Here is a 27559-nt window from a genome sequence, read left to right on the forward strand (position 1 = left end):
GACGTTTACTGAAATAATGCCCGCCGTCATCCCACCGCGAAGCTGAACGTGGCTGACTGTGACCGTTTGTCATCTCTGAGTGACTGAGTGAGTTTGTGCGGTGATGGAAGCTGCTGATCACCGGGCTGGAGCACTGACTGCGTGTCCCAGTTCCTAATGGACGACCCAACACTGCACCTCGCTTGTCTCGCCCCTGAAAGATCTCATCTAACAGCGTGCTGTGGAGCGGGAGACGCCCATTTGTCAAAACGTCCTCATCTGTTAGCTCGTGACTCACATTAAACTTGTTACACACAGGAGACTGATTTACAGTGTTCCTGTTACCCTGCATGCTTTGCTGCTGCTTCCCCACCATACCCTGCTGCATCAGCCCTTGGTGATTGGTGTGATAGAACCCATTAACAGCCCCAAACAGCCTCCCAGCTTGCCCCCCATTTCGACCAGGACTACCCAAGTGCCTACTATAAGCACAAGACTCATGCTCATTGCTGTCATTTGCATTGCTGTGACCCCGGGTAGCCCTGTTGTTCTTTGTCACATCACATTCACTGTCTATGTCGCTGCAGTCTATGTAAGGAATAGAAGAGCTGCTGCCTTTGTTTGCCCTGCAGGATGGACCTGGGTTGAGGAGCTGCTGGTCCAGTACTGATCCCGCAACGTGGTGGTTCTGTCGGGGGTTAGTCGGGTCTGAGCCAGGCGCTGCCGTTAGGCCATGAAGACCGTTGGTGGGGGGCGTGACCGCCTGTGGCTCCTCCGAACCATTAGGTACAGCCAGATGGCTCAATCTGTCTGAGTCAGGCTGGTCTGCTAACAGGATCGACGTGGCACTCTGCAAATAACAAGAGGGGAGAAAAGACAGAACATGGAGAGAAGATGGAATGAAAGGTTAAAAGGGGGGAATAATAAAGGATAAAACTGTTATTTATTTGGGCTCTATTACAGGGACAGCCTTAGAGCAAGCACTCAGTTACACATTTTCACTCCCTGGAACGGCATGGGTACATAAGCTTTGTAATCACAGCTCCAGATGTAAACAAAGATGCTGAGGAGTGATTTTTAAAAAAAGAAGAAGAAAAAAAAAAGCTTGTTAATTATCGTGTGGTTGTGTTTCGGCGTTTTCTAATGCAGTTCCAAGTAAAGGTAAACATATTTCTCCCTCTGGTTTTCTACTGTACTTTCCCTCACACTATTTTGGTAGTTGACATTTCTGAGTCCATACATCTACGCTATGACTATTATTCTTTATACTGAGGCAATGATTGTTATTCTCTCACTGATTAATTCAAAACACTTGTGGGTTGAGTTAACCTGACATGTAGTTAGATTTCTCAGGAGGTGCCCATCAGGTTATGGCATAGACTGAAGGATAATTCAGACAAGACAAGCCTGAGCATGTCTAAGAGTGAGAGCCAATGTCAGCCCCCAATGTTGATTTAGTACCTAAATACGGAGCTACTTCAACAACCTCTCACAAAACACAGTACTTTGATATGCAAGAAAACTATTCCTGCTGAAAGTGTAAAAGAAACTCATATTGCTCATTGAGGCAAAGATAGCAGGATATGCTAGCAGCATGAGGTGTGAACGTAATGCCAACCAATAACTCCAAGCACCCATGGATTTTACTGCGGGGGTTATGTGTTGGAAAAGCAGGGCTTTAAGCAGCTGATTAAAAAGCTTGGCCAAAGATACAACATCCCAGGCAGAAAATAAAATATTTGTCAGTTTAATTATGTGACAGTATTGTGCAGTTCCTGAAGAGTTACAAGGTTTAGTTACTTTAGTTATTGTTAAACTAAAACGGTAAGCAGTTATTTTATACTTTTTATAACATACTGCTACTTTCTCATCAGTAACGACCAGCTCCTAACACAAACAGAACTCTAACACCAAGCAAGCTAAAGTTAGCCCGCTAGCTGCTACACTGGGAAATTGCTTTACCTGGTAACAAAGCTATGTTAGCCAACAGGAAGCATGTGTGTATTGTTCAGCTTGGTTTCCCAAAGAGTTTCTGATCTTACACTAAAGTAAAAATACCAGGACTGCCAAATTAAAAAAAAACAACCTAATTCAAGCATAGAATACACTACTTTGTCAAAGGCCAGAAATGGATATAAAAACGCAAACATCTTTTTCAAGTAATGCAACAAAGACTAACTGCCTCAACTATACGTGCCTAATTTTGACCTCCGATCTCAGACGAAACATCCTGGAGATATTGTGCATGCAATAGCACAATATAACAGTGCAGTGTAGTTTTGTATGCGCTGTTTTGGCTCATGCTTTTTTGCATAAACACTAACCTGCTAATGGTTGTGGGTGTCATTAATAATGGGTTTCTAGAAAAGTTTTAAGCTCGCATTACCTCTTTTGGCACGTGTGATCTTGTGGAGGCAGACTGAGGGGACATGCTGCTGTTGGACAGGATCTTACTGTGCTTCCTGAAAAAAAAAAGCAGGGAAACAGATGAGATTATACCATATACATATAAGCAAACCGAGAAATTTGATTACATTTAATTGGCTCAGTCTTGGTAAAACGAAGGAGGAACACTACACCTTTCAAATGGAACTTTCTTGGGCTCGGAGTCTTTAACGTAATCAATGATTTGCTTCTGGGTTCGACCACTGCAGGTAGAGGACACGGAAAGAAGACCAGTTGATACGAAACCAAAATATTTTAAAAAGAGGAGTTCACTTTCAGTCTCTTTTTTCTTTCCTCTTCTTACCTGAACCGGAATGAGGATCCTCGGGTGAAGAGGATGGGCTTGGGTTTTGGTTTGGGCTCCTCAAAGAGTCTGAAGAAGGCATGGTACTCGACACAGATCTTCCAGAAAACCTTACAGCAGTCCCTGCTGGCCATGGCAAACTCCAGCGTGTCATGGTGGGCATTCTGCTGGGAGGATACAGCGACAAATATAAGCACAGAAAGCAGAAAGAGAAAAGGCGAGGCAAGAAAAGAAAGGAAACGTCGCATGAACTTACAGTGGGGTCGGCTCTAAGCTTGATTAGGAACCTTTTACGTTTGAAGCTGAGTTTACGGATCTTGGACCAGTTGAAAGAGTTAATTTTTGTGTTCCCCTGAATACAGAAAAATCAGAATCAGTTAAGACAGCACAAGCAAAATCGAAAACAAACCCAAAACTACCAGGCGGTACATTCCTTACCGGATGAGTTGGGTGGAGGCTTACCACAAAACGTCAGGAACCAATTAATCAATTTGTCATATCAGCTAAATTTTAAAAGATCTCAGCACTCTTTGAAGATGTGGCAGAAAAAATCAGGGCAGTGAAACAGCGCAGACTGGACTTAATTGGGGTCAGCCTGGTCAAAAGAGAGTGCATCCACTGTTCTATGGCATGTTTTGTGTGTTATGTTTGAGAGTGTCAGGTCAGAGCACCATTAAAAAACATCAAATGCTGCCTGAACTGCAGCCGAGCAGCAGCAACCATCTGTTAATTGCTGTGCCAAATATCTCGGTGTTGTCAGTGGAGAAAACCTTCCACATTGAGTTGAGGATACTATGATACTAAGACTAAGACTCCCTTCCTTCTTTCTTCTATAAAATATCTAAAGCATTTACAACTCATACAAAACATATTTGTCAGCCTTGTTAATGTCTGTCGAAAAACCGTTGGTGTTCACCTAGAAAATATCAATTTTTAGCCAACCGCCCCACCCAAGCCCCAAAAACCTTTTATGGCCCCTACTTATTGAAGATTTTACCTGGAAAACCAGTACCCCACTGTTTGCTACAGCCAGGCTGAGTTTAGTACCCTCGCGGTCCTTCGCCGGGTGTAAGCGAACACCATACATCTCTAACCGCCGTGCAATTTCAAGCAGCTGATAGTCCGACTCTGCCGGCGTCTGCCCGCTGTGGAGAAGAGAGATGCATTAAACTATCAGCGATCAATCAGCAGCTCATTTAAGCCATTCGTCTTAGTTAGTGTTCTAGACTTGCTGTCAGTGTGTAAGAAAATCAATTCCTCTAACCAAGAGGTAATGAGTCACAGCTTAAACTGTGCATCTCAGGGGCTAAACAAGCATCTATTCTGGGTATACTGAGAATTTAAAAACATGGGTCAGCCTTAAAATTCACTGTGGCACCCACAGCGGGGAGGAAGAAATCAGCCACAAAAGCCACACAAAGTTTGTTTCCTCACAAAATCTGAAAATAGCTTCCTGTTTCCTGTATAAGCGGCTGAATTGGCCATTTCCTTCCTGTGTCGGCTAAGGGGAGGGTGAAGGATTGAAGGGAGGCAAGGCGGAGAGGAGGGGAGGGTGAGGGGAGAACGGGTGTGCGGTGCACGGTGTGACGGTGACTGATGATCAACAAGTTTGTTTTTCAGCTCTTATTCAATTCAATTTTATTTATATAGCGCCAAATCACAACAAAAGTCGCCTCAAGGCACTTCATACATTATTGGTGGTTAAGGGAGGGTTTTGCATGTCCAGAAAAGAATCTCATTTATTTATTTGCTGCCAGCAGCATGGAAATGAAATACATGATGTGTGTGTGTGTGTGTGTGTGTGTGTGTGTGTGTGTGTGTGTGTGTGTGTGTGTGTGTGTGTGTGGTCCCAGGGGCACAGTAGGAGTGCCAAGTGGTATGTTTGCAGATAGCCAGCTCTGCAGGGGAGAGATTTAGAAGTGTGTGAATGTGAGTGTGTGCTGGCTGTTGTGGTTAGAAGATAAACCTCTCTGCAGGAGGGAGACTTATGGGTGTGTGTTTGGGGGGTGTATATTTGAATAAACAGATAAATATCTTTGCATTGCAGACTGGAATTATGCGAGCTTGTTGTGTGTTTATATATGACAAACATATCTCTCCTGACACCTCTGAGCTTGCCACCTAGAAACTGATCTGTACCTCAGCTCAGTATTGTTTTCTAAGCAAGCATAATCTTGCTGTTTGCAGGTAAACAGTGCTGCTTTGGTACTGTTAGAATGACCTGAATTGTTAATAACCTCTTGACATTCATGCTAACATACTGTGAAACTGGTGGAGTTTATGTTTGTGATTACTAAAGGCTTCCTCCCCCCATGAATCATGTATACACAGACCTGTGTTCACTTAATCCTCCAAAGCTGATCAGATTTTAAAGCCTTTATATTAATTTCAGATAATGCAGCTATGTTGGAAGTCAATCATGATCCGGTGGGAAAGGGAAACGTGAATAGAGGAAGAAACATTAAGGATCATGATAACCATTATTTGTCAGAATTTTGTAACTCAAGTAGTTTGATCTTCTAGTAAAATAATTGATTCATAAGGAGACTTGATTGTTTTTTAGATGACCTAAAGGCAAACCTGAAAATTAACCGGCTCAGAAACAGGTTATGTTCCAGATAAGAGCTCATCAGGCATGACATCACTGCCTACTGACTAATCAATTCTCTGGAAAACAGCATCACTTCCTGGAAAATCTCTCAGAGCTGTGAAAGGACAGTAGGAGGGTCTAAGGTTTTTCCATAGTGTCTGATGTGTTTGTGTTTTCCTGATGCAACTTTATTTAATTTCAACTTACAACAATTTTAGTGTCTCTAATATCTAATACTAATAGTGTGTTAATATCCGATCCTAAAACAGGCCATGTATTTGTAGTAATAGACACTATATCAAATTAGCGTGCAGTCTATACACATATGGTTGAATTTGCTTTTTAAAATTGTATTTAACTTAGGTTGCTCTCAGACGCATGCTTGCAATTTGTCAAATGCTGCCAATGCACTTTAATGTGACCGGCTTAAATGACGAACCCCTGTGTTATCTGCTTATCCATCTGATAACCACTTCTGTGTGACTGCTTAACCTGATTGCTGATAAGTGAAGATGTATTACAGGAAGATACCCTGGGGATGCTGAACTTGCAGGGCCCCGTCTGAGCCTCATGCTCTCTCTCCTGACTTAGATACTACTCTTAATAGTTGACTCCAATCAGCAATCAGGTTACTCTTTAGTTGTTTTAACCCATATTTCCTTGTTTTTGATGGTAACAGCAGGTGTTCTGCCTGCTTTCATTTTATTGATAATAACTGTTTTGTTTTGTTTTTTCTTCTTAGTCTCCTTATTTAACTTGGGCACTTTTATTGTTACTGCCCCACATCTCAGGCCGGCAAAGTATAGAGTAAGAGAGCATGAAGGCTATGAAGTTAGTAAGACATGGTAGAGCAGCCAGGTGTGTACACGACTTCCACATGGGAGAGTGGGGTTTGAATCCCATTCAAGTTACTGGGAGGGGCTGAAAACTTACATTGGTTGCCATTTTTTGACACTGTGCAGATTAAACCCATGCTGATTCCCACAAAGCATAGAGAAAACCCTGAATTCACTGGAACCCACATCTAATACGCAATCCATGTGTGGACTTGCACACGAGATAACTCACACATGGTCGCGGTGGCAGTCTATGATCTCGTCTCTAATGGCGTCTTGGTCGGGCAGATACTTATTGTGAAGGAGGTGCTGCCAGCTCTGGGTCTCATCGAAGTCTCCGATCTCAGCTGGTGGAGGGAAAAGAAAATGGATATTTATTTAAAGTGAGGACGAGGAAGGTTAGGAGCTGATTAAAATAAAGATGCAGAGTGTTGAGGAAAAAAAAAAAGAGTTAAAAAGGTATTTTCCTCATCCACACACCAATCTTGGCCACTCTGTTGTAGATGAAGTGTGCTGATGCATGCGTCCCCATCTGTTTTATACCAGCAGTAATAACCCCCATATACTGTACCGCCCGCAGGTGCACATACAGGCTGAGCACTGACAGTTGCTATGACTACTGAGCAATATCCTTCAGTATACAGCGCTGTACCTTAGCAGCATCTGAAAGACGGAGTCAAGATCCTATATCCTCCATTTACAGAGCTGAGGTACAATGGTCGTTGTGACGAATCGCGACCATAAAGTCTGCATCCTGTAGACGACCACATGCTCACACTTCATTCAACTATAACGCTTACAATTATAAATGAGAGGTGATTGAGATTATAATGCTATGGTGGTTCCCGTTAGTATTACTGTAAGTGTTGAAGGAGGCTGTTTTGTATTTATGTTCATTGTCATTTACTTGGTATAAACCACAGTAAGTGGTGCTGAAATTACCCCCACAGGGAATCTCTGTAATGAATCTGTTGATTTACAGTCAGTCATCTACATAAGCAAAGCATTTACATTATAATAGAACCTTCACAGAGACCAAAGATCTTTTCAGACAAGGAAATTTTAGTAACTATTAAAAGCTATCTGCATATGAATATGCAGTATCTGCAGGCAACTGACCCCTCAGATTTAAGCAAGCAAGAGGGGCCATATCTGGTGAAATGCAGTCAGCTACTGTCTGATGATGAGCAGACTGTCAATGTGTACCCATTGACAGATGACAGCGAAAGCCCCAAAATATCAGCAGTTGTCCCGGAGGCACCAAAGGATAGCTGATGACTTCAGAGACGGTGAAGAATCCAACACCCCTCAACATGAAAGGCATTTACCGGGTGGCACAATGGCCTTTAGCCTGGCATTTGTCATGTGATGAACGAAAGGAAGCTGTGAGTAACAAGAGTGCTCTTTCCTGCCTTGAAAGGCTCCATCACTTCCACCCACTTTGCTGCTAAAGCGTTAATGAATAACCCAAGTAACCAGTGTGTGGTAATCCAATAATAGAGGATCATTTTTCCTCTTATATTACAGATTTCTGCCATCTTATTCGGTCCGACAGCTCTCAGACATCAAATTACGTTCAGGCTCAAGTTTAATTTATTCCCGTTTAATTTGCATACATGCTTTTTGCAAAGCATGGATTTTAATTTCTTCTCCCCCCCCTCTACACTGATGCAAATTAAAAATTAAAGTTATACGAATCAATACAGCTGCTGTGATTAATAATGATTACCCTGAACTGTGACGGCAAAAAGGAACCTCAACAACCTCTGCATATTTTAATTAATTGTTTTCCAGTCATCGACTGCTGTTATGATTTGATGACATTCACAGCATGTCAAAATCATCCAAAAAGGGACTCGTTTGTGTGCTTCAGCGCCTTCCAAACATCAGATTCTTGAATACTTTTCGTGTTAAAACTCACACTGAATAATGTGGGAGACCATGAGAGCGGCGCTCGTGTCGTTGCAGATCAGACGACCACAGGCCAGGTCGCGTTTAATCTGTAGAGCAAACAGATACCTGGAGGAAAAATAAACAAACAAACAAAAAAATAGAGAGATTGTGGGGATGGAGGAAAAGGAAGATGAAAAACAGAAATTTTGGGAAAGGTTACAGGGGTTAATGCACACTCCATAAACGCAGCAACTTACAATGTTAGAGCCAATCTCATAACCATTAAAGTGATGGCATTTAGAGAGAAACCCTGTGTATGCCCGCTGCTTTGCATCTACTGCCTTTAAACTGACCCTAATTGCGGGTTTTGTTAATCATTATACAGGCGGCTACTTACGCCATGATGAGGGCTTAATGAGAGTCACAGACACAAGCATGTGCACCCGTGTATGCACATGCTGCCGGGCTGTGATGTCACATTTTAATTAAGAAAGCCCAACAACGACAGTGGGAGGCTTAATAAAAGGAAAAAAGCCTGTAGGCAACATCACCCTGTAGGAGCACGCCAGAATTCATTGTAAACGGCATCACCGGAAAAAGTATTCAAGGTCCGCATGTTCATCTCCCACAACATTTAAACCTGATTCGCTGCCTTTCTATTCACTGTATGTGGGCAAACAGTTGACTGCATTCAGAGTGAATCCATGTGAGAGTGTGATCAATGATCTGCGGCACCTTTTAATGTAAAATCCAATTCAACTGTTTTGCTGCATGATTACCTCGCTAGCAAAGTTAATGAGGCTTTCAGTGCAGAATGTTATTACACAAGAAAGCTGCACTTATTTAGACTGAAAAACATCAGGTCAATCCAGCGGCCTTGACCATACTGGAGTAGCACTGTTATTGGGGGCAGATCCCATTTATGATTTCAATTCAATTTTATTCTCACCCCCTGAAGAGAGAAGGTACATAATCAGATCACTTGTGATGGTAGGTACTAGTAACTACTGGATAAGTAAAAACTTTATACTACCCACAATTTTTCCATGGATTGTCTTCAAACTTCACAAGAATACACAAGGCTTCAGGGGTCATGATGACCAAGGTTGACTAAGCATTAGACCTTGACCTTTTTGTTAGCACCCAAGGTTAAAGCTTTTGTTGTTGTTGATATGCTCTCTCAAGTGCTCTGGTTTATACAGCACCAAAAACATAAATGTCACACAACCGGTTGGGGGTGAAGATTCAGTAATCAGCAGCTAATAGGAGGTTAACAGCTTGATATACACACACAAGGAAGCCTTTCTTCCATCTGTGCTTACATTACTCATCAAAGGAAACACTGACAGCAGCAACACTGTGGGAGTCAAACAAAAGGGGAAAAGAAACAACTATGTGTCTACTTCATGTTCGTCCACTGACACAATCAGAGATGATATGAGGTCAGTGGAATAATCTCTCCTACTTTTATCTACAGTGAGCTTGTGACAGGAATCAATAGTAAGATGTAGGATTTCACTACAGTGGGTATAACTATAATGTTATTTCTACAGATAACTTTAGTGCTTCCTGATTTGCCATCATCTCAAATTAACCCTCTCAGGCTCAAATTAAACTTTTTGTTGCTAATGCACAACCAAGTCCTGCAAAACTCATAAAATATGTATGTGGGGTAATCAGGTTGTTAGTTTTTAACTGTTGCAAATCGGCAACGCCTGCCTCGAGAGGGTTAAGCCCAGCTGGGTGGCTGTAGGAGTGTCAGCACCATGGGAAAAATGTGGAAGGTCAGATAATTGTCCTAATTATGTTTTAGCCAAGTGACCGAGAATTTCTGCTGTAGCGTGTGTCCTAAATCAGCTCCGACAAACAGAAACAGTCCAGAAGGGTCCCGCTAGGCTCCGTCACACTAAACTAAACAAGAAGGCAGACTTGATGGTCTGCAGATAACGCTCTAACGTTAAAAGGACAGAGGGAATAGGTGGGAATCAGGACCAAAAAAAGAGATCGGTTTTCCAGATAAAATGCATCTTCCAGGGTTAAACTATGAATAAAAGGCCAGAAGTGGTCAGACCATTTATCTTCTTTGACTTCCTTTCAGCTGGCTTGGAATACCAGAAGGTTTATTGAGCCTTGTTCCCAGATGACAAAAATATGTTTGGGTCCAGAAAAGACAAAACGGCTTATTTGATGTCAGGCATATAAATGTGTTATAAATGCTAAGGGTCTGACCAAAAACAACAACAGGGAGACAACAAGAAATATACAAGACTTCTGCCTCATGTTTGGATGCAGCTGTAAATCATAAATTGTCCTTAAAAATTCCTGGTGAAGGACTGAAATCACGCTGACCAGACAGGAAACCAAATGCTGAACAGCATGTCTTTTAATTTGGGAGCTTCTTCTTCAGATAGGTGTGGTTTCTGTGCAGGGAAGACCTACCGAGTCAGCTCCTCCATGAGCTGCGTGTGGTCAGGAGGGAAGAACTTCACCACAAAACGAAGGATGGTGTTTTTAGGCCCTGGAGGAGGGAAATAACGGGATGTGGTTAGGAAGAACGAGACAGAGTGGAGAGATGCAGAAAGGCTGCAGAGGAAATATCCGTTTACTACTATTAGTGGGAGTGTCTAATGTCTGAGTTAAGAAGAGTTTGGATTTGTGTTTAAGTTTGAAGCACAGAGGCGTTTGAAGGATGAAAGATGAGATGGGATCTGAGAGTGACTTACGTCTGATCTGCTTCAGTGTCGGCTTCAAAAGATCCAGCCACACCTGCGGGCATCAGGGAACAGCTTTACTTTCATTAGTGTCTTAAAGACGGATACCTGATTTTCATCTCTAGCTACAAAAATGATTAATTTTCAACTAATGTGCATGTTTGTTCCAGCTGTGAGAAAAGAGATCATTTCACTGGAAATATTAAAGACTTTAGTGAAACCTGAGGTCCTACGTGTAGCAGACATCACCTGATAATTACTAACCTTTAAACTCCTGTATCTATTTATTTTATCTCATTTATTTTCCTTCAAACGGTTCAGTTCAGGTTTCATGGGTCCACAGTTCATAATAATTCCCAAATCTGCTGGACACTTACTAAAAAGAGAGCTATTTTCAGCTATAATTTGTTAATAGAAGGAAAAGCAGAATTTCTTTCAAAGAAAATACGTTAAAACGATTATATCAATTATGTATTAAAATAACATATATTCATTCTTCTCCTGTTTAAAAAAAGCACTGCACATTTGCTTTGGACATTTTTTAATGTGCATTTACTAAATGACTGGTCCATGCTCATGCTACAGTAATGTTTGGTCTGTGACTTTAGTCCACTGTTAGGTGGCTGCCAGGCAACATGACATGTCATCATATATCATACATAATTCAAGGTTTGTGGAAATAATTGAGATGTTGCTGAAATGATATGATGCTTTTGCAAGGCACATACTCCTGCATCAGTGCTACAAATGCACAAACTTAGCAAAACATTGTCACCAAAGCATGATGCTAGGCAACATGATTCATTTTTTGTGGATATAACTTACATATCACTGTTGTGAAATTAAAATAATGTGATGCTTATCCAAGGTGTTACGGTGCCTAAATGCTACAAACGGGTCATCTTGACCTGCTCATAGGTGGTTACCAGGCAACAAGATTACGTTATTATGTTATGATATAGATAAGAACTTTCAGGGGTCTAACATGTACCTGTGTGCCAGTTTTGGCTGCTCAACTCCCGATGGTGTAGGAGGAGCTCACAGATACTGGGTGAAACCAGTCTTTTATATTTCTATAACAAATGCCAAGAGAAAGGAAAGTGAAAATACCCAAAAAAGTCCTTATTTGGGGTTTAGCAGTAGCTGAAGCTCAGAACTGTATTAGCACAAAAGATACCGTTGAATATGATGGCAGTGTTATGATGGCTACGTTGTAAGCAGATTCAGTGTGAATGTCTTTGATATATAGCGATGTTTCAATGCGGGCGATCTGCTTGACGGACAGCCTCATATGTTATGTGCATGTGGGTCTGCTTTCTGAGTATTTGTCTTGACAAAGTTGTAATCATTTCTTCAGCATTACATCATTTGTTCCACTGATCCACTTCAAAACAACAGCTCTCATGCCCGAGGCACTGGTAAGCACAGCGACTGCCTGTGTTTAAATACATTAAAGAGCTTGTGTTCATGTGTTTCGACAGAATGGATCAGTCTATCTCTGAGTTACAGACTTACTGTTGTCTTGCAGCAAAATTCTTCTTTATTACAAGTTTTTTAAATTTAATTAATTGCATTAATAGAAAGTGAAGTAAACAAAAGGATTAAAACAATAGACAGCCCCAGTAACATACAGCAAGTCTACAAAACACTATACAGCGAGCTGCTGCTTTTTGGAGCATAGAAAACCTAAATCCAGGCTCATTTATATCTGAAACAAAGCGCCAAGGGGGAAACACAGAATGCGAAGTTTGTTGCAGTTTCCCTAAGGCACCTCAAACACCTCTATTATATGACTGAGCACAACCTCAACCACACACGCTGTGTACCCATGTGATTAAAGCTAAAGTTAGCTTGTGGCAAGTGAGAAGGAAGTTTTAATTTGAGACATTTTCCTAGTTAGCATAGATAAAAAATGGTTTTAAACAACAGAAATGAGCTAAAAGTACTTAAAGGTACTCCATGGTGCAATATGTGTGCATCTTACTGTCGTCTTCCGCTGGTCCTGGTACTCCAGTCCAAAATAGTCTCCCTCAACCAGGTTGAGATGGGCACAAACCAGGTCAAACAGCACTTTGCCTGGTGAACGTTGCTAGAAGAGAGAGAGAGAAAAAAAAAGATTCAAATAAAGGAAACTGAAGAATACAGCTGGCCAGAGGAGGAAAGTCAGGTGCATACATCAGGCGAATGCTGATAATGGAATTGATTTTTCAACTTTAAAGTGCCTTAATATCAGAAGTCTCCACATTTATCTTTTATCTTTCAATAGAATATCTCGAAAGATTGTGAGTGGTTCCAGTTTTCTAAAACTTCTCATCTCACCAACAAACAGCCGACCTTTAACCTGATGTGAAGCCTCAGGCTGATGTCTAATGAACAGTTTGAGGTCGGAGATTAGCTGGAAGCATTGAGAAATAAGAAAAATGCCTCAGGAGAAGTGTGCAAGTGAGTAGCAACACAACACCATCAGCTTTGCTCTGTTTAATGACGAACTGGCAGAGGAGGGAAAGCACTGTTCAATTAGTTTGCTTCATCAGTAGTACAAGCCTCATGAATCTGAGATTCACTGGATTCCACCAAAAAACACGAGAGCCAAACGTGAGGCTAAAATAGTCAGGCACGGAAACCCAAAATTAGCCCAGAATCATTTTCTCTATGCAGTTCACTACCCTACCATTCTGCATAGCTGTTGAAAAGTTACAGCGTACTATTATGCATTCTTAAGTTGCTCTAGTTAGGTTAATATGCAGTTAGAAAGGCACACATTCCTTACTTTGACAGGCACACACAACCAATGACACATATTCATCTAAATCATGAGAACTGCACTTTAAGTCAACACTTCATGCTTCACTAGGAGACAAAACAGAGCGTGGATGCTCTTAAAATCGGGAGAAGGTAGTGGGTATGTGTGCGTGCGTGCGTGCGTGTTTAATGTCCATTTCTCTCTGCAATGATGGTTTGATCATTTTCCTACACCAGCAACAAATATTCCCAAGCAAATTAAAAGAAAAGAAAAAAAAAGGGAAGGACAAGAAGAAAAATCCAAAGTAAAAGAGCAAAATTGAAAAATGGGCTCAAAATTTATACCCAACACACTTTCAAAGTTTACTTAATTTCCTTCCATTAATTCAATTCAATTCAGCCTTATTTATAGAGCAAAAAATTACAAAAAAAACAGTCGCCTCAAGGAGCTTTATAATGTAAGGTACAGACCCTTCAATAATACAAAGAAAACCCAGACAATCAAATGACCGTCAATGAGCACTTGGACACAATGGGAAGGAAAAACTCTCTTTTCACAGGAAGAAACCTCCAGCAGAACCAGGCTCCGGGAGGGGCGGGGCCATCTGCCACGACCATTATTAAGTGCTGAGCGCCTACATCATTTTGTAGTTAAAACATCATCCTGCAGCAACAACATCACAGTTTGTGGAGGAATTTCTATTTTTCTGTTTCAAATCTTTGAGATTCTGTCTTGTTAATGTGAATTAATTTGTTGCAACAGTTTGACCACTAAATAAACAGTTATTTGCTGTATTATTGCAAACAGATTGAATGATATTTCCAACTGAACCCAATTCAAGTGCAAACTGATTTCAAACTGACTCCATCTTTTTGCTGTTTTTCTACCAACTCGATGAACCAAAGTAGCTTTGAGGAAGGCAACTGCCTGAGCGATCGCAGACCTGATCCACATCTTGAACACAATCACAGTAATTTTGGCCTCCAACTACTGTTTTCTCTAGTGTTACCATAGCATAATGCATCAGACTGATCTAAATATGGTAGATGTACTGTCACTTATAAGAAACTCGTTAGACACATTTTACAATTTGCAGACTTGTATCCAAAAGAGTCACGCCTATAAAATTTAAACTCTGATTCCAATTTGGCTTTGACCTCGTATTACACATGTGCTGCTCTCTGTAGGACACTCAAAACACTTGTAAACTCATCTTCTACCAGGACATTTAAGCATTTACACATGACTTCCTTCTAAATACTGAATTGAGGGCGAGTGGGGGCTGAGTAATTAATACAATTTAGTTTGTTATGATTTTTGCTTCCAGCAATAACGGAAACAAGATAATACGGCTAAAAGGATGACTCTGCTGCATTCATTCAGTGGTTATGCAATGTTTTGTTTCTTTACAGCAGTGCACTTTTGTCCCTCTTTGAAAGCTGAAACTTCTTCACCGTTTAGTTCAGACTAAGCCAAGACATTCTGGGGAAAAAACAAAGCCTTTGATGAGCAGATTTATTTAAGGGCCCTAAAGCTCTAATCGTTGTAGGTGAACCAGTGGAAACCCTAGTCGTGCTCCCTGTGGCTCCTGTGGAGGTCATGTGAGGAAAGTGAGCCTGCTGCCACCTGGGCCTCCATCTGTGCCCTGCAGGTGCACTTGCAAGGTAAGCTTCAAGGTCAAAAACACTCCACCACCCATCTACATATTTGGTTTTTGATTGGTTGGAGTTTGGTCTAAAATTAAAATTTAGTGGTGGTATAAGGCACTTCAATAACAGAATATTTCTAAAGTTGACTAATGATTAATCATCTAAAAATGAGCATGACCTCAATAATAAACAAAATAATCAGGATTAACATTTCTGGCACAATCAGTTTGTTGTGGTGGTGTTTTTAACCATTTAAATGCTTTTATTTATGTCAAGCATTTTTTTTTCTTAGTGTTGTACTCTTTGGACCTCTGTACAGATAATGTGCGCTTACAAGGAGGACAAAGTATTAGAAGTAATAATCTGCCTGACACAGCAGAGGCTTTGTACTTTAAAAGTACATATAAACACATATTATGCTGTAGGTGGAAAGGAAAATATAGAGGAGGAGTCAGAGCTCTGAAGGTCAATATGCAAGCCAAGTCTGTCAACATCTGGCTACCGCATGTGTCCGACCGGTCTGTGGGGACACACCCACATACTGTAGTTACATCGAACATGTCGCGTCCAGACATGGACACAGTCTGCTGCTAGATATTGAGGACTTGTAGTGAATGTATGTATGTTTTCACAGAGAGAGTGACAGATGTCACAGCTCATGGATTTCTGGAGTTTGGACAGGATTCAGGCATGTTCAGTGGTAATCTTGGTTTTAAAGGGGGGGTAGGGGGTGGACAAGCCTGGAGAGAAAAATCCACCCTCCTCTTTCTTTCTTCTCAACATGTAGCCAGATATATGTTTCTGTTCTTCACTCCTATGATTGATCTTAACCACTCAGCGCTGCCTGTTTGGTTTGTCTGCAGCAGCATTTGTGAAACATCTATTTGCTTTTAATTTGACCATTTTCTCTTTTTTCTCTTGTGTTATTTTCTCTAATGCGCTCCATTAACTAAAAACGTCCATGGAATCTCCTGCACAAAATTTTAAAAATATGGGGTCCAGTTTTCTGCAGTGCAGAGCAATGTTGGATTTGGAGGACACGCAGGAGTTTTATTATGTGATCCAAGAAACACTCAGCACAGTGAACCACATACTGGTAAGTATGGAGTTGGAGATTTAGACTTAACCAAGGGTTTTGAACCTTTTGAAACAGGGTGCAGCCTCTCCTCTTAGAGCAAAACTATCCAAGTGAAATCAAGACTAAATTCCAAGTATGTTTTGGAAAGAAGCAATTTCCTCCAATATCAGCAAACTCCTCTCCAATAACTACTGTAAGCCAGTGTACATGCACTGGGGAGGCACCCCATATCTTATTCATGTAATACAACACACTGGAATGCAGATGGGAATGTCAGTGATCGAGCAGAGGTGAAATGCGTATATATCAATACCAGTTATAATAACAGGGCTCACATGTCTCTTCTTACATATCTTCAGTTTCAACAAAGCAGCGAGTTTCATTAACCAGTTTGTATTCTGTTTTCTGTCAAAACAGTTAGCCGGCACTCAAAAGAAATCCCAAATGTAACTTAAACGGTAAAAAAAAGAGGAGCTGGAATTAAAAGGTGATAGCTAAAGCGCTGGGAATCGAGGAAAGCAGGATGCCAAACCCGATAGGCGCGGTCAGACTCAGCTCTTTTTGGGCACTGAAGCAAACCTCTAAAAACAACATGCAGTAGCAGGCAAACTTCACTAAACCTGGTCCACAGAGTACTGAAAGAAGCCGGTTTCAGACTTCAAAGTTGTATGCAGAAGGGGGGAACGTTGAGAGCTCTGTTAAATCCAGTTCCAAGGTTATCAAGAATTTCTTGTCTTGTTTACTGTAGATTTTCATGGTGTTTCACTTTCATTCACTTGTTTCAGATGTAGGAAGCAAAAGAGGAAAGTGGGATAAAGCAAAACAAAACTCTGAGGGAATCAACTGTCAGTGTGAAGCCTGACAAAGGCACTGCTGCATTTTCATGAGATCAAATGGTTTTTAAAAGACGAATATAGCCACTGATTTGATGATTGCAGCCATCTTGGCCTTTCTGAAACTGGATGTGACCACCATATTTGTACACAAGGGGAGTTTCAAAGTTTGCAAAACTAGCCAACTTTGATAACAAGGTGCATCTGTACTTCACTGTGTTTATATTTCTCATGTGACTCAAGAGTTTTTCGCCACATTGAACGTAGCACCACCACCGGTTGCTATGGAAAAATTGTATTCCCTGACTTGTCGGTAGTGACTCTTGGAGGTGGTTTCTGGCCATCGCTGGGTCATACAGATTTCAAAGAAGGTGCTGCACCAAAATTCTTTTAATTATCACTATGGTTGCTAGTGGATTGTCACAGTTGCCTACAGTTTTTCATGTTTCATGTCTTTTGAAAAAAAATTGGCTACAGAGCAGAGGTATAACTTTGAAGGCAACCCCAGCTCAGAAAGTTGTTTGGAGACAAGTCCGTCACTAGGATTCAAATTATGACCACAGCAATACTCTAACAACCAAAGCGACCACAAGGAGGTTTTTGCCAACTGGCTGGTGAATACACATTTTTCTCAAGTGATGGGTGGTTCCCAGCAGGTCTGTAGGCCTGTGTGACGGAGGCTTTAGCAATCATTTTCCTTACAGTTGCCATCGGCCTCGTGGAACCACTCACAGCAGGTTGGAAAATTAATTTTTCCCTCATTTAGGTGGTTGCCAGTTACTGGAGCCTTATTCAAGTAATCCTCCCCTTCCCCATGATTGTTACATGTCCAAAATGGTGTATAGGTTATAGACATGTGGTTAGTGGTCACATGTCTACAAAACCTCAATATTAAATTGGATGTTAATTTTGGCTAGCAAAACGAAACAGACTTAAAACAATATAAACGCATCCACAGAGAAACCGAACTTGGATTGGGCTTTAGTACAACTAAACACTGAACGTGACAAAAAATTATGTTAGTAAGTGTGGTTACTGTTTTACTGCATACAACTTTAACAGCCAAGTTAAAAACAAAACACAAAAACCAGAATCCCTGAGAGTCCCAATTTCTTTTGCACCAGGCTGTAAACATGTTTATTTCTGCTCTAAAGCTGAGACTAAAAATTGTAGTCCGTGAGGCTTGACTTTTCCAAGAGGTCTAAAGTGTGCTGCTTTTTTCAAGGCAAATCTTCTGTTTAAAAATAATATCCATAAATACAGGAAAAGAAGAAACTCTAGATTAAACAGTCAAAACACCATAAAAGCTTCAGCTAGTGTTAAATGATAAATTCTAGCATCACATCCCATTTTAGTATTAAAATTTTACTCTTAGTTCTTGGAATTACTAAAATAATCCAAGTTCTCTAAAGAGGCTTCAACTCTAGAAAGTGGTACTTAAAAATTGAATAGTACAGCCAGTTCTCATGACCTCCTCTGATCTTGGCAACAGTCTCAGCAGAGGAAATGGTCATCCAGCTGAGGTCAAACATACAGCAAGAGAAGAGAAATAGGCTTTGTGTCATACAAAGCAATGTACTGAGATAGTGAGGAAGATAACGACAGAGGACCTCAAGGCAAATCAAGTTCGTAGTTTGTTTCTTTTTTCTTTTATAATTTTTTTTCTCTTTTGGTCGGGGTCTAAAAATAAGTATGTTGAAATCATCCAACTGAAGAGAGCAGACTGGCCACTGCAGAGCTCAGACTGAGATCCTTTCACTTCAAATCACAATCAGTTCATTCAGCTTCTCCCATCAATGGGGCATTCTCTGTCGGCCAGAAACACACAAAGAAGCACATTTTTATCATACTTTATGCTGGGCTATAATTTTTCTCTGATCCATCAGACAATCAGATACACAATGATGTAAACCCAGAAATATGTGATGCATTAATGAATATAAATATCCTCCAACTCCAGACATCAAAAATCAACCTGTGGAGGCCAGTGTCATGTTGCTTAAGGTTTTTTTTTTTTTTTAACTCAGCTCTCTTGTAGGGCCATACATCAACATGGCTTTTCTCATTTAAGATAATTAGAGGTCCAGCAGCGAGCTCCACCAACCTAAGTGCCCATCCACCAGTACACTGTGTTGGATTCTAGCTTCAAGTCTGATGGGTATCATTCAACCATCCAAGCGGAAAAAAAAAAATGTTTAAAAAAAAAAATCTCAAGAAGTCATTACAATAGCTTTCTAATGTTTGCTATGCACCTTCTTGCTGTGTTAAAATGTAGCTAATGAGGGAAAAAAAAATTTAATTATGTGAAGCAAAAAAAAAAGAGAAAAAAAAGAAAGAAAGAAAAAGATTTTCCATCAAGTGCGTGTCACGAGAAAAGGTCAATGAAACACAGAGGCCTGTCTGCAGCTGTGTGCCGACTGCTTCCTCTTTCTGTTTACCTTTCTTTAGATGACTCAGGCTCTTTTTTGTGCAGCAAACTACACACAAATTATAGAGCCGCCCCTTAGAAAATATAAAAAATAAAAGATGTGTGTTAGGGGGTTGCGTGTCACACCCGAGCATAAAAATATCCATTATGGTCTGCTTGCAGGTTGATTGTGGTGAATCCCATTCAGTGAAGGAGTATAAACAAGGCTAGAGTCAGCAAGAAGTACCTGAAACCCAAAGCCAGGCACTTACAACTTGGTAGTTTGAACTTTAAAAAAGTTGCTTGGACTTGGAACTTATTTCTGTGTCTTTTGGATTTCCTCTGGAGTCGCTCCAGCGCTTCTCTAGTGTCCAGACTTCAGTTAGGCTCTCTGCCTATCAGGAACACTTGCCAATAAGCAGGCCTGTCTGTGCGCCTTCCAGCCAAAAAGACCCAGCAAAGCCACTGTAACCCAGCAAAGTCATCAGCCAGCTAAAATGCACTTCCTCTCCCACTCCCTCGTTGCATTTAAACCAAGACTCCTCTCATGCCACAAGGTCAGAGTCTGGCTAAACTGGGCTGTGGTATATCAAAGTAATTGCTCGCTTTTCTCCTATCCAGTCGTTCTTTAGCCCCTCGAGGCCAATAGCTGAGAAAACCTCTATACATTTCACCAGATTTTTTTTCTGTGCAATCTTTACTCTCCTTTTATTTTTACTGTCTCTCCTTGGCTGAAGCTTAGAGGTTAAAAGTTAATAAGAAAGCATAAATTATTGTTCCCTGGAGCAAGTCAAAGAACAAAGAAAGGATGCAGATCACTAAATTACCCAAGCAAACAAACAACCAAACCCCAAACAACTCAATAATTTAATAACTCCAGCCAGTTACCAATAACCAAGGGCTTAAAATATGACTTTAGCTAACTGTCCAATGCGTATCTCTCTGCCCGATCCTCTCAAATCTAAAGTTAGCCTTTCATTTACAATAAAGAAAGTCTATGAGACATTAAACCAGCTGATTTTATTATTTATCGTCCAGTTTTACCTTCACTCTCTCTTTCAGCTTTTTTTCCCCAAAATACCCTGCAACACACGGCCAAGGCAAATATTCTCACCATCTGCCATGGCGTGCTGAGGGTTTACAGAGAATCCCACAGCGCCACGGATGCAAATGACCTATGAAACCTAGAAAAAAAGAAGAAGAAAGAAACAATGTATGGACACAGGTTTTGTTTGGCTGTGATAAATTGTAATGTCTGCAGAACAACTGCTTTACTTAGAAGGTTTAAATTTACACTTGCCAAGGGAATTTATAGCATTTTATAACTCATCAGGCTTTCCGGAAATTAAAAATGAAGATTTCCCATTATCCAGGTCATAATTGCACACATGCACGAAACTAATGAAAAAGTCTCAGGGCAAACTGTCATAAATTACGGGAATGTTTGAAAGTTCCTCTTCTATGGTCTGGTCTGAAGAAGTCTGACTAATGTTAACAGGGATGAAAACCAGATGGGTGAGAGTGATGATAAGAGCTTTGCAGGGGGAAAGACCAGGAAGAAAAAAAGAAAAAACAAAACAAAACACACCTCAAAGCTGTTCAGTTTCTTCCTTCAGGCCCCTGCTATGAATTACCAGCAGGGATCTATCTAGCTATGTGCTTTTAAAGGTAAAAGAGAAAAACTGTGCTTGTACTAGGGCTGCACGATTTTGCATAAAATGAGAATCACGATTTTTTGGCTTAGAATTGAGATCACGATTCTCTCACGATTTTCTTTTCCAGTATAAATATTTATTGCACTTATTAACTGCACATCAACTTCGTAACAGTTGAGACTGAACATAAAAACAATAAATAAACACAAAAAACAACAAATGTCTCACGTTTTGTTGTTGCCGCTAAATGTTGTACTGCTTGTCTGTGAAGGTTCTCAGTCATCCAGGTCATCGTAGTCAAAGGAGCTTGCAAAGAAAAGCGTCTGGACTTCTTTAAGTTACTTGAAGACGTTTCACCTCTCATCCGAGAAGCTTCTTCAGTTCTAAGGTCAAATGGTGGAGAGTCCCAGATATAAACCTAGTGGGAGTATCCCCCCACAGAGGGACAAAAGGACCCCCTGATGATCCTCTAATCGCCTGAGCCAAGGTGTGAAACTGGGTGTGGGTCCCAATCAGCCAGAGTTTCGGGTGTGTTCATTGTGAAACCTGGCCCCACCTTATCATGCGAATTCCTGAGGTCAGATGGCCCAGGATGTGAGTGGGCGTTAAGGCGTCTGGGAAGGGATCTCAAAACTGGATTATAGATGGCAGAGAGTTGGTGTCGTAAACCCCCTCTTCACTCCTCTTTCAAACCATCTGTCCTCTCTGTCCAAAATGTGAACATTGGCATCCTCGAAAGAGTGTCCTTTATCCTTAAGATGCAGATGGACTGCTGAGTCTTGTCCTGTGGAGGTGGCTCTTCTGTGTTGTGCAGTTGTACTGCTTGAAATTCCGTCTCCACCGTTGCTCGACACTGCGTGTATAGAGCAGGTAGTGCAACAATAGGAAAATAGTTGCGGGACGGCACTGTGTAGCGTTTGTCTAGGGTGTTGAACATTTTCCTAAATCCCTCGTTTTGCACAGTGTTGATGGGAGCCATATCTTTGGTCAGGTGATAAGTAATAGCCTCCGTAATTTCTTTGTGCCTGCGGGAGTTCGACGGGTATAGGGAAGCGCTGTATAAGGTTCCCGTTATTGATGTTTGGGTGGTTGACCGGGACGGATTTTCTCCTGTCACTTTCTCGTCATCCCTGACGTGCTCTCTGTTGTTTTTTCCCTGCTAATTTTAGCATCACACGGCACAGCTTCTGTATCACGTGGTATAAGGCTCCGCCCTTGTCATTTGTTGAGCAGGAAGAGTGAGCGCTTGTTTTCATGCAGATTACGTCCCGGATCAAAATGCGGTACAATCGTCGTCGTCGACCTCTTTTTTTTTTTTTTTAATCGTTGTCATTTGGAAATGAGATCGCACATAAGTATGAATCGAGATCGCGATTTTCTAACGATTAATCGTGCAGCCCTAGCTCGTACTCATGTGAAATTTACTCTAAAAGCAGCTTTTTTAGGGAAAAGAAAAGAAAATGACAGAGGGAGGGGAAAAAAAGGACAAATCCCATAGAGAGTGCCAGAGAATTACCTGAACCTCAACTAACACTCCCTTCTGGCTCCGAGTACAAATACCATGCAGATATTTGAGCAATGATCTGTGCATGTTTTTTATTTTTCTTCATGGTGTTATCATGAAACTCCAGAGGCTTCGTACCAGAGAGCATGCTGCTCACTGCACATCAGTGGACCAAAAAGAAAGAAAGAAACAACAGAGAACAGAGATCGAGTTACAGCAACATGCAGCACAGCACATGCACAGAAATTACTCCAATGCTCAAGGGAAGTTTGAATCCAAAAGTGTTTATTTGCACACTGTCTTTCTCTACCAGTATGCATGCCAGCATTTTGTCCAACCCACCCCCGACCAGCTATTGGGACCATTACAAATGAGACTGGGTTTGTTCCCCAAGGCTCCAGATAATGTAATGTTTAGTGGCCTGTGCACATTTTGGGAAGGGACAAAGAATAGGGTTACAATAATTACATAGTTACACGAGTTGTCATACTGCCCACCGCCCTTTTTGTGTCTATTTACTTCGCACAACATGCCAACATATTGGGTATTCTTTACTACAGCTCAGAGAGTAAAAGGTGTGCGTTTATGACAAGTTACTGTCATAGATGCAGTCTGATAGTGAATAAGGCAATGACAGGGAGGTTTTGGGAGCAACCAGTTTTTGCATGTGACAGTCAGCAACTTCCAGGAAGCACTTTCATACCAGTCAGGGGATACATATTTTTGCTTAATGATCAGAGGTTGGTTACATAGGAAGTTCTGGGACCATCGGGAGACTTGAATCAAGAACCTGATGCTCTGAGGCTTGGTGCTCACCATTAAGCAGGAATAACAATTGAAGATGCAAGGGTGGAGGTGTAAAAGAAAGTGTTATATGCTGTGTTTTTCTAGTCTTCCTGAGCATGTCCTTCTTGCAAATTGCAAATTGAAGCACAAATTGATAAGGTGGTATGACAAGGTTGATCCAACCTTGCAAAGTGAAATGATGTAGATCCTTGACAAAAACCACAGTTTTCTTTTTCCTTCTTAGAGTTTTCTCTTATAATTTTAGCACATTCAATTTATTTTTAAGCTTAGAAATTCTGATTTTATTCCCTCAGAATGTTCCTGGAACCATAATTTCTTATTTTATCTTCAATGACACAGATGTGTAATATAGTGCACAGGCTTGGTAGTCAATTTTTAACACGATGCACTAAAGCTCTTGCTACACTGCTATGCCTAAAGTAAATCTCCCTTTTAGCTACACCTGGAAGGTACTCAGTTTAATTTTTCAGTTGCATGGAAGGTATCAGCATTTAGTTTCCATATATCATATTTCACATCCAGTTGTGCACAGTCTCTGCCCACAGCACACGATCAGTAGCTTAACCTACTGGAAAGATGTCACAGCCAGTTCTTCATCATGGCCAGAAGGGAAAGGACTCTGGTTCCACACACACACACACACACACACACACACACACACACACACACACACACACACACACACACACACACGCTGATTAAACAGCATGTTGCTGAATACCTGCCTGCATTGTCACTAGTAACAATAATGCACTGCGGGAAATCAAACTGGCAACAACCCTGCTGAGGGGTTGATGAAAATGCCTACAGGGCTACTAGGAAGACATGGCTTTGTCTCTTTATGCACTATTAATGTTTGTGTGTGTGTGTGTTTTGAGGATCACAACACACTTGAGGCAGACAATTAAATTGAACAGCAGAGGGAAATAACATGCACAATGCTGTACCATTAAGAAAAAGCAATTAGTTTCTTGTGTAGTATGGCAGTTGGTTCATTTGTGTTACGTCTTGTGCAATAATGAGGTCTTTAAATCTTGCAATGGGGCTGCTTCCTAAAATCCTCCGGAGCGCCACAAAGAAACTCAATGATAACATAGAAACAAGCTAACTAACATTACTGTGTTTTTATTCAAAGAGTCCCATAGTCATAACACAATTTAACTGGAAAGAGCAGTTATGATACAGATAATGGCCTGGAAAATGATGCTACTTGCAAATGTGTATTAGTCAGTCCTCATACACTCCAATTGTAGAGCGGAAGTAAGCAGGTTTACAGCCTGTGTCCCTCATACAAGAAATTTGATATAACTAGCCTGTTATATGAGTGGTTGTGGTGAAGTGAATAGACTTCTCGACCATGTTTGTGTTGTTATGCAAAGTGTTCTAACAGACAACCCAAGAAGCACAAACTTATTTTTTTGGTAAATGTAAATCAGTCAATGGAAATTAGCACTTCTGTGTCTGAGGGTATTGTTCTCAGAGTGAAATGGGCAGAGTCCACTACTGGGTTGAGAATGACTTGCTGCCCCCAGTGGAGGAGTTTAAGTATGTTGCTGTCTTGTTCACATGTGAGGGGAGAGTGAAACACCTGTAGTAATGCGGACATTTTTCCCCACAACAGACCAGAACATAGAGTTGAGTGTAAAAGTAAACATGTTGATTTACTAGTTGGTCTACTTTGCTACTATCTGCTGTGGCTACCAGCTCAGTCATTTGGGAGGGGCTCAGAGTAAAGCTGCTGGTCCTCTACACTGAAAGGAGCTAATGGAGGCGTTATGATATTTTAGCAAAGAAACTCAGAGATATACAGATATACAAAGGGGAGATGTTGCAACTGTTTGAAAACTTTGTGGAGAAAAACAAACAAACAAACCCCCCCCCCAAAAAACCCCACTTTTGACCTCCTACGTGAGGCGTTTCAGACTGGGAGGAGGCCCTGGGGTAGACTGAAGAATAGCTGGAGAGATCAAATCTTTTGCCTGGCTTGGGAACACTTCAGTCATCCCAGAAGTGGTGGATGAGGTGGATGGGTAGAGGCAGGTCTGAATGTCTCTTCTTAGATTGTTTTCCTTATGATCTGGACCCAGATAGGTGGCAAAAAAAAAAAAAAAAAAAAAAAGTTGCATGGATGGAATTTTTCTCCATTTATCTGTGACGTCTGTGGGTGTATATTGCTAACCAAGCTAGCTTATATTACCTGAGAAATTTGCATTCCACATACCAGTCCAAAATATGGTCACTTTCTAGCTCCGAAAACCCTACGTGGAAATAATCAAGACACAAGACTTCACAACAATAAATGATGGTGAATATGTCCATGTTGTGAAATAGAAAACAAATAAACAAAAAAAAAACAGACCATAATCTGGGGTAGACCTCACAGGATAAAAACACTTGTTGCTGAAGAATCTGCCCAACCTTTCAATCTATGGATCTACTGCTAAAAGAACTAACTAAAATACGCATTTTTGCACACTTGTAATGGTGGCCATCTTTCAGTGTGCAGATAAATTAAAGTTTGAAAACAAAAGGGTACATTTTCTTCTTGTTAACATCAATGGTAGCTTCAAAACTCAAAGCTTGATTACCCCAGAAGACAAAGTTAAAAAGCAAAGATGGCAAAAATAAATCAATGCTATTATTTTTTTCTTAAGGCAAAAGCATCATTACAACTGGGGTTGTTGAGCTCTCTGCAATCTTCACCCAGTGTGTGTGTGTGTGTGTGTGTGTGTGTGTGTGTGTGTGTGTGTGTGTGTGTGTGTGTGTGTGTGTGTGTGTATACGCTTGCATGCATATATAGCTAAAAAAGTTGATTTACAAGGAATAAAAGGGTGTGGAAACCCACCAGAATAATTAACTGAGGCCTGTGGTAAATACATTTGTGCAGTGGTATGAGCATCCACACTGCAAACACTATTAAAGCACAGCAATATTACAAAATGTCAATGAATATAATAAAAATCCCCAAAAAGCTCACTAAATCCATTTGAAAACAAAGGAAAAAAAGCACTTCAATCAAACAAATCCATCACAGTCAAAGCCAATGAGATGAATCGCCCAGTGATACAAAGTTTGATATTTCCAGCTACAGGTGTTAAAAAAAAAAAAAAAAGAGAGAAAAAAAGCAGTGCTTTCATAATTTTGTGTTTAAATATAACAGACGTTGCACAAAACGTAGCACAAATGATGAGACTTCAACATGACAAAATGGCTTGGTTGAGAGCAGTGACAGAAAAGGCGAGCAAGGATGGCATGAGGTAAAAACCACAACTACGTATTTTCCTCTCCGATCCCCACATTTCAAGCCACATTCCTCTCAGAGTTTCTCAGAGAAAACAAACGTCTCGAAGCTCAGGGACCCAGCAGGGGAGACACAATTGAATTCCTCAGAGGCTTCTGGAAAACGTCCCAACAGAGACGAGGAGGGTGCAAGGAAAGAGATTAAGCAACCCTTCACAACACTTTAAGACATCCCAGTCCACACACACACACACACACACACACTCTTAATAATGTCCAAGGACTCAGGACTGGAAGTTACAGGGTTTGGTCCAGGTCTGTGACAGAGATTGAGAGAGGCAGGTTTGTGGCCTTAGAAAGGTTTAATGAGGAGCCATGGTTAACACTTAGCAAGGGGGGAGAAGTCTCATTTAGGATATTGAAGCTGACACTGAAGAGTTTTAGCTCCAGGCTAAACTCTCGGCATGCCAAAATGTAATACTGAGGAATCACTTAGCTCCAGCACACATTTCACTCTGCAAACAGAGAAGTTATCTGTAAAAAACACTGTGAGTCAGTTTTAGCTCCCTTATTATGGACAACTGGCCACAAGATCTGCTTTCTCGGGTCTTGTTTTATTCTCTGAAATACAGAACCTCCTTCCCCAACACAATCTACCTTACTGGTGACTTTTTAATGACCTACACCAAGGGGACACCTCAACTCAAGTTAACTATTCCCCTCAATCATTGAGTGATGATTTACAGCAGCATAGACAGCCAGAACAAGAAGCCCCATAGTCTAATAAGTCTACACATATAAACCTGTCTAGCTTGTTCAGTTCAGTTACATCTGACTTTTTTTAATTGTGCTTCATCATGTGAGGTTGTATTTTTCCTGTGTTCG

General features: G+C 41.0%; 1 protein-coding gene across 2 annotated transcripts in view; it reads right to left on the reverse strand.

The window, feature by feature from the left end:
* Positions 1-27559, reverse strand: part of LOC146361081 (FERM, ARHGEF and pleckstrin domain-containing protein 1-like) — a 74075-nt gene that overhangs the window by 25049 nt on the left and 21467 nt on the right. For both annotated transcript variants that reach the window (XM_084922553.1, XM_084922552.1), the window contains exons 3-13: positions 12743-12847; positions 10771-10813; positions 10487-10565; positions 8076-8173; positions 6387-6501; positions 3726-3873; positions 2985-3080; positions 2729-2895; positions 2559-2627; positions 2366-2441; positions 619-829 (exon numbers count right to left, since the gene is read on the reverse strand). In XM_084922553.1, coding sequence (XP_084778679.1) covers positions 619-829; positions 2366-2441; positions 2559-2627; positions 2729-2895; positions 2985-3080; positions 3726-3873; positions 6387-6501; positions 8076-8173; positions 10487-10565; positions 10771-10813; positions 12743-12847 — 1207 coding nt within the window. The remainder of the gene's footprint in view (positions 1-618; positions 830-2365; positions 2442-2558; positions 2628-2728; positions 2896-2984; positions 3081-3725; positions 3874-6386; positions 6502-8075; positions 8174-10486; positions 10566-10770; positions 10814-12742; positions 12848-27559) is intronic.

Source organism: Perissodus microlepis, chromosome 23 (genome assembly GCF_051167445.1).
Source record: "Perissodus microlepis isolate ML-2025 ecotype Zambia chromosome 23, ASM5116744v1, whole genome shotgun sequence".
NCBI lineage: Eukaryota > Metazoa > Chordata > Actinopteri > Cichliformes > Cichlidae > Perissodus > Perissodus microlepis.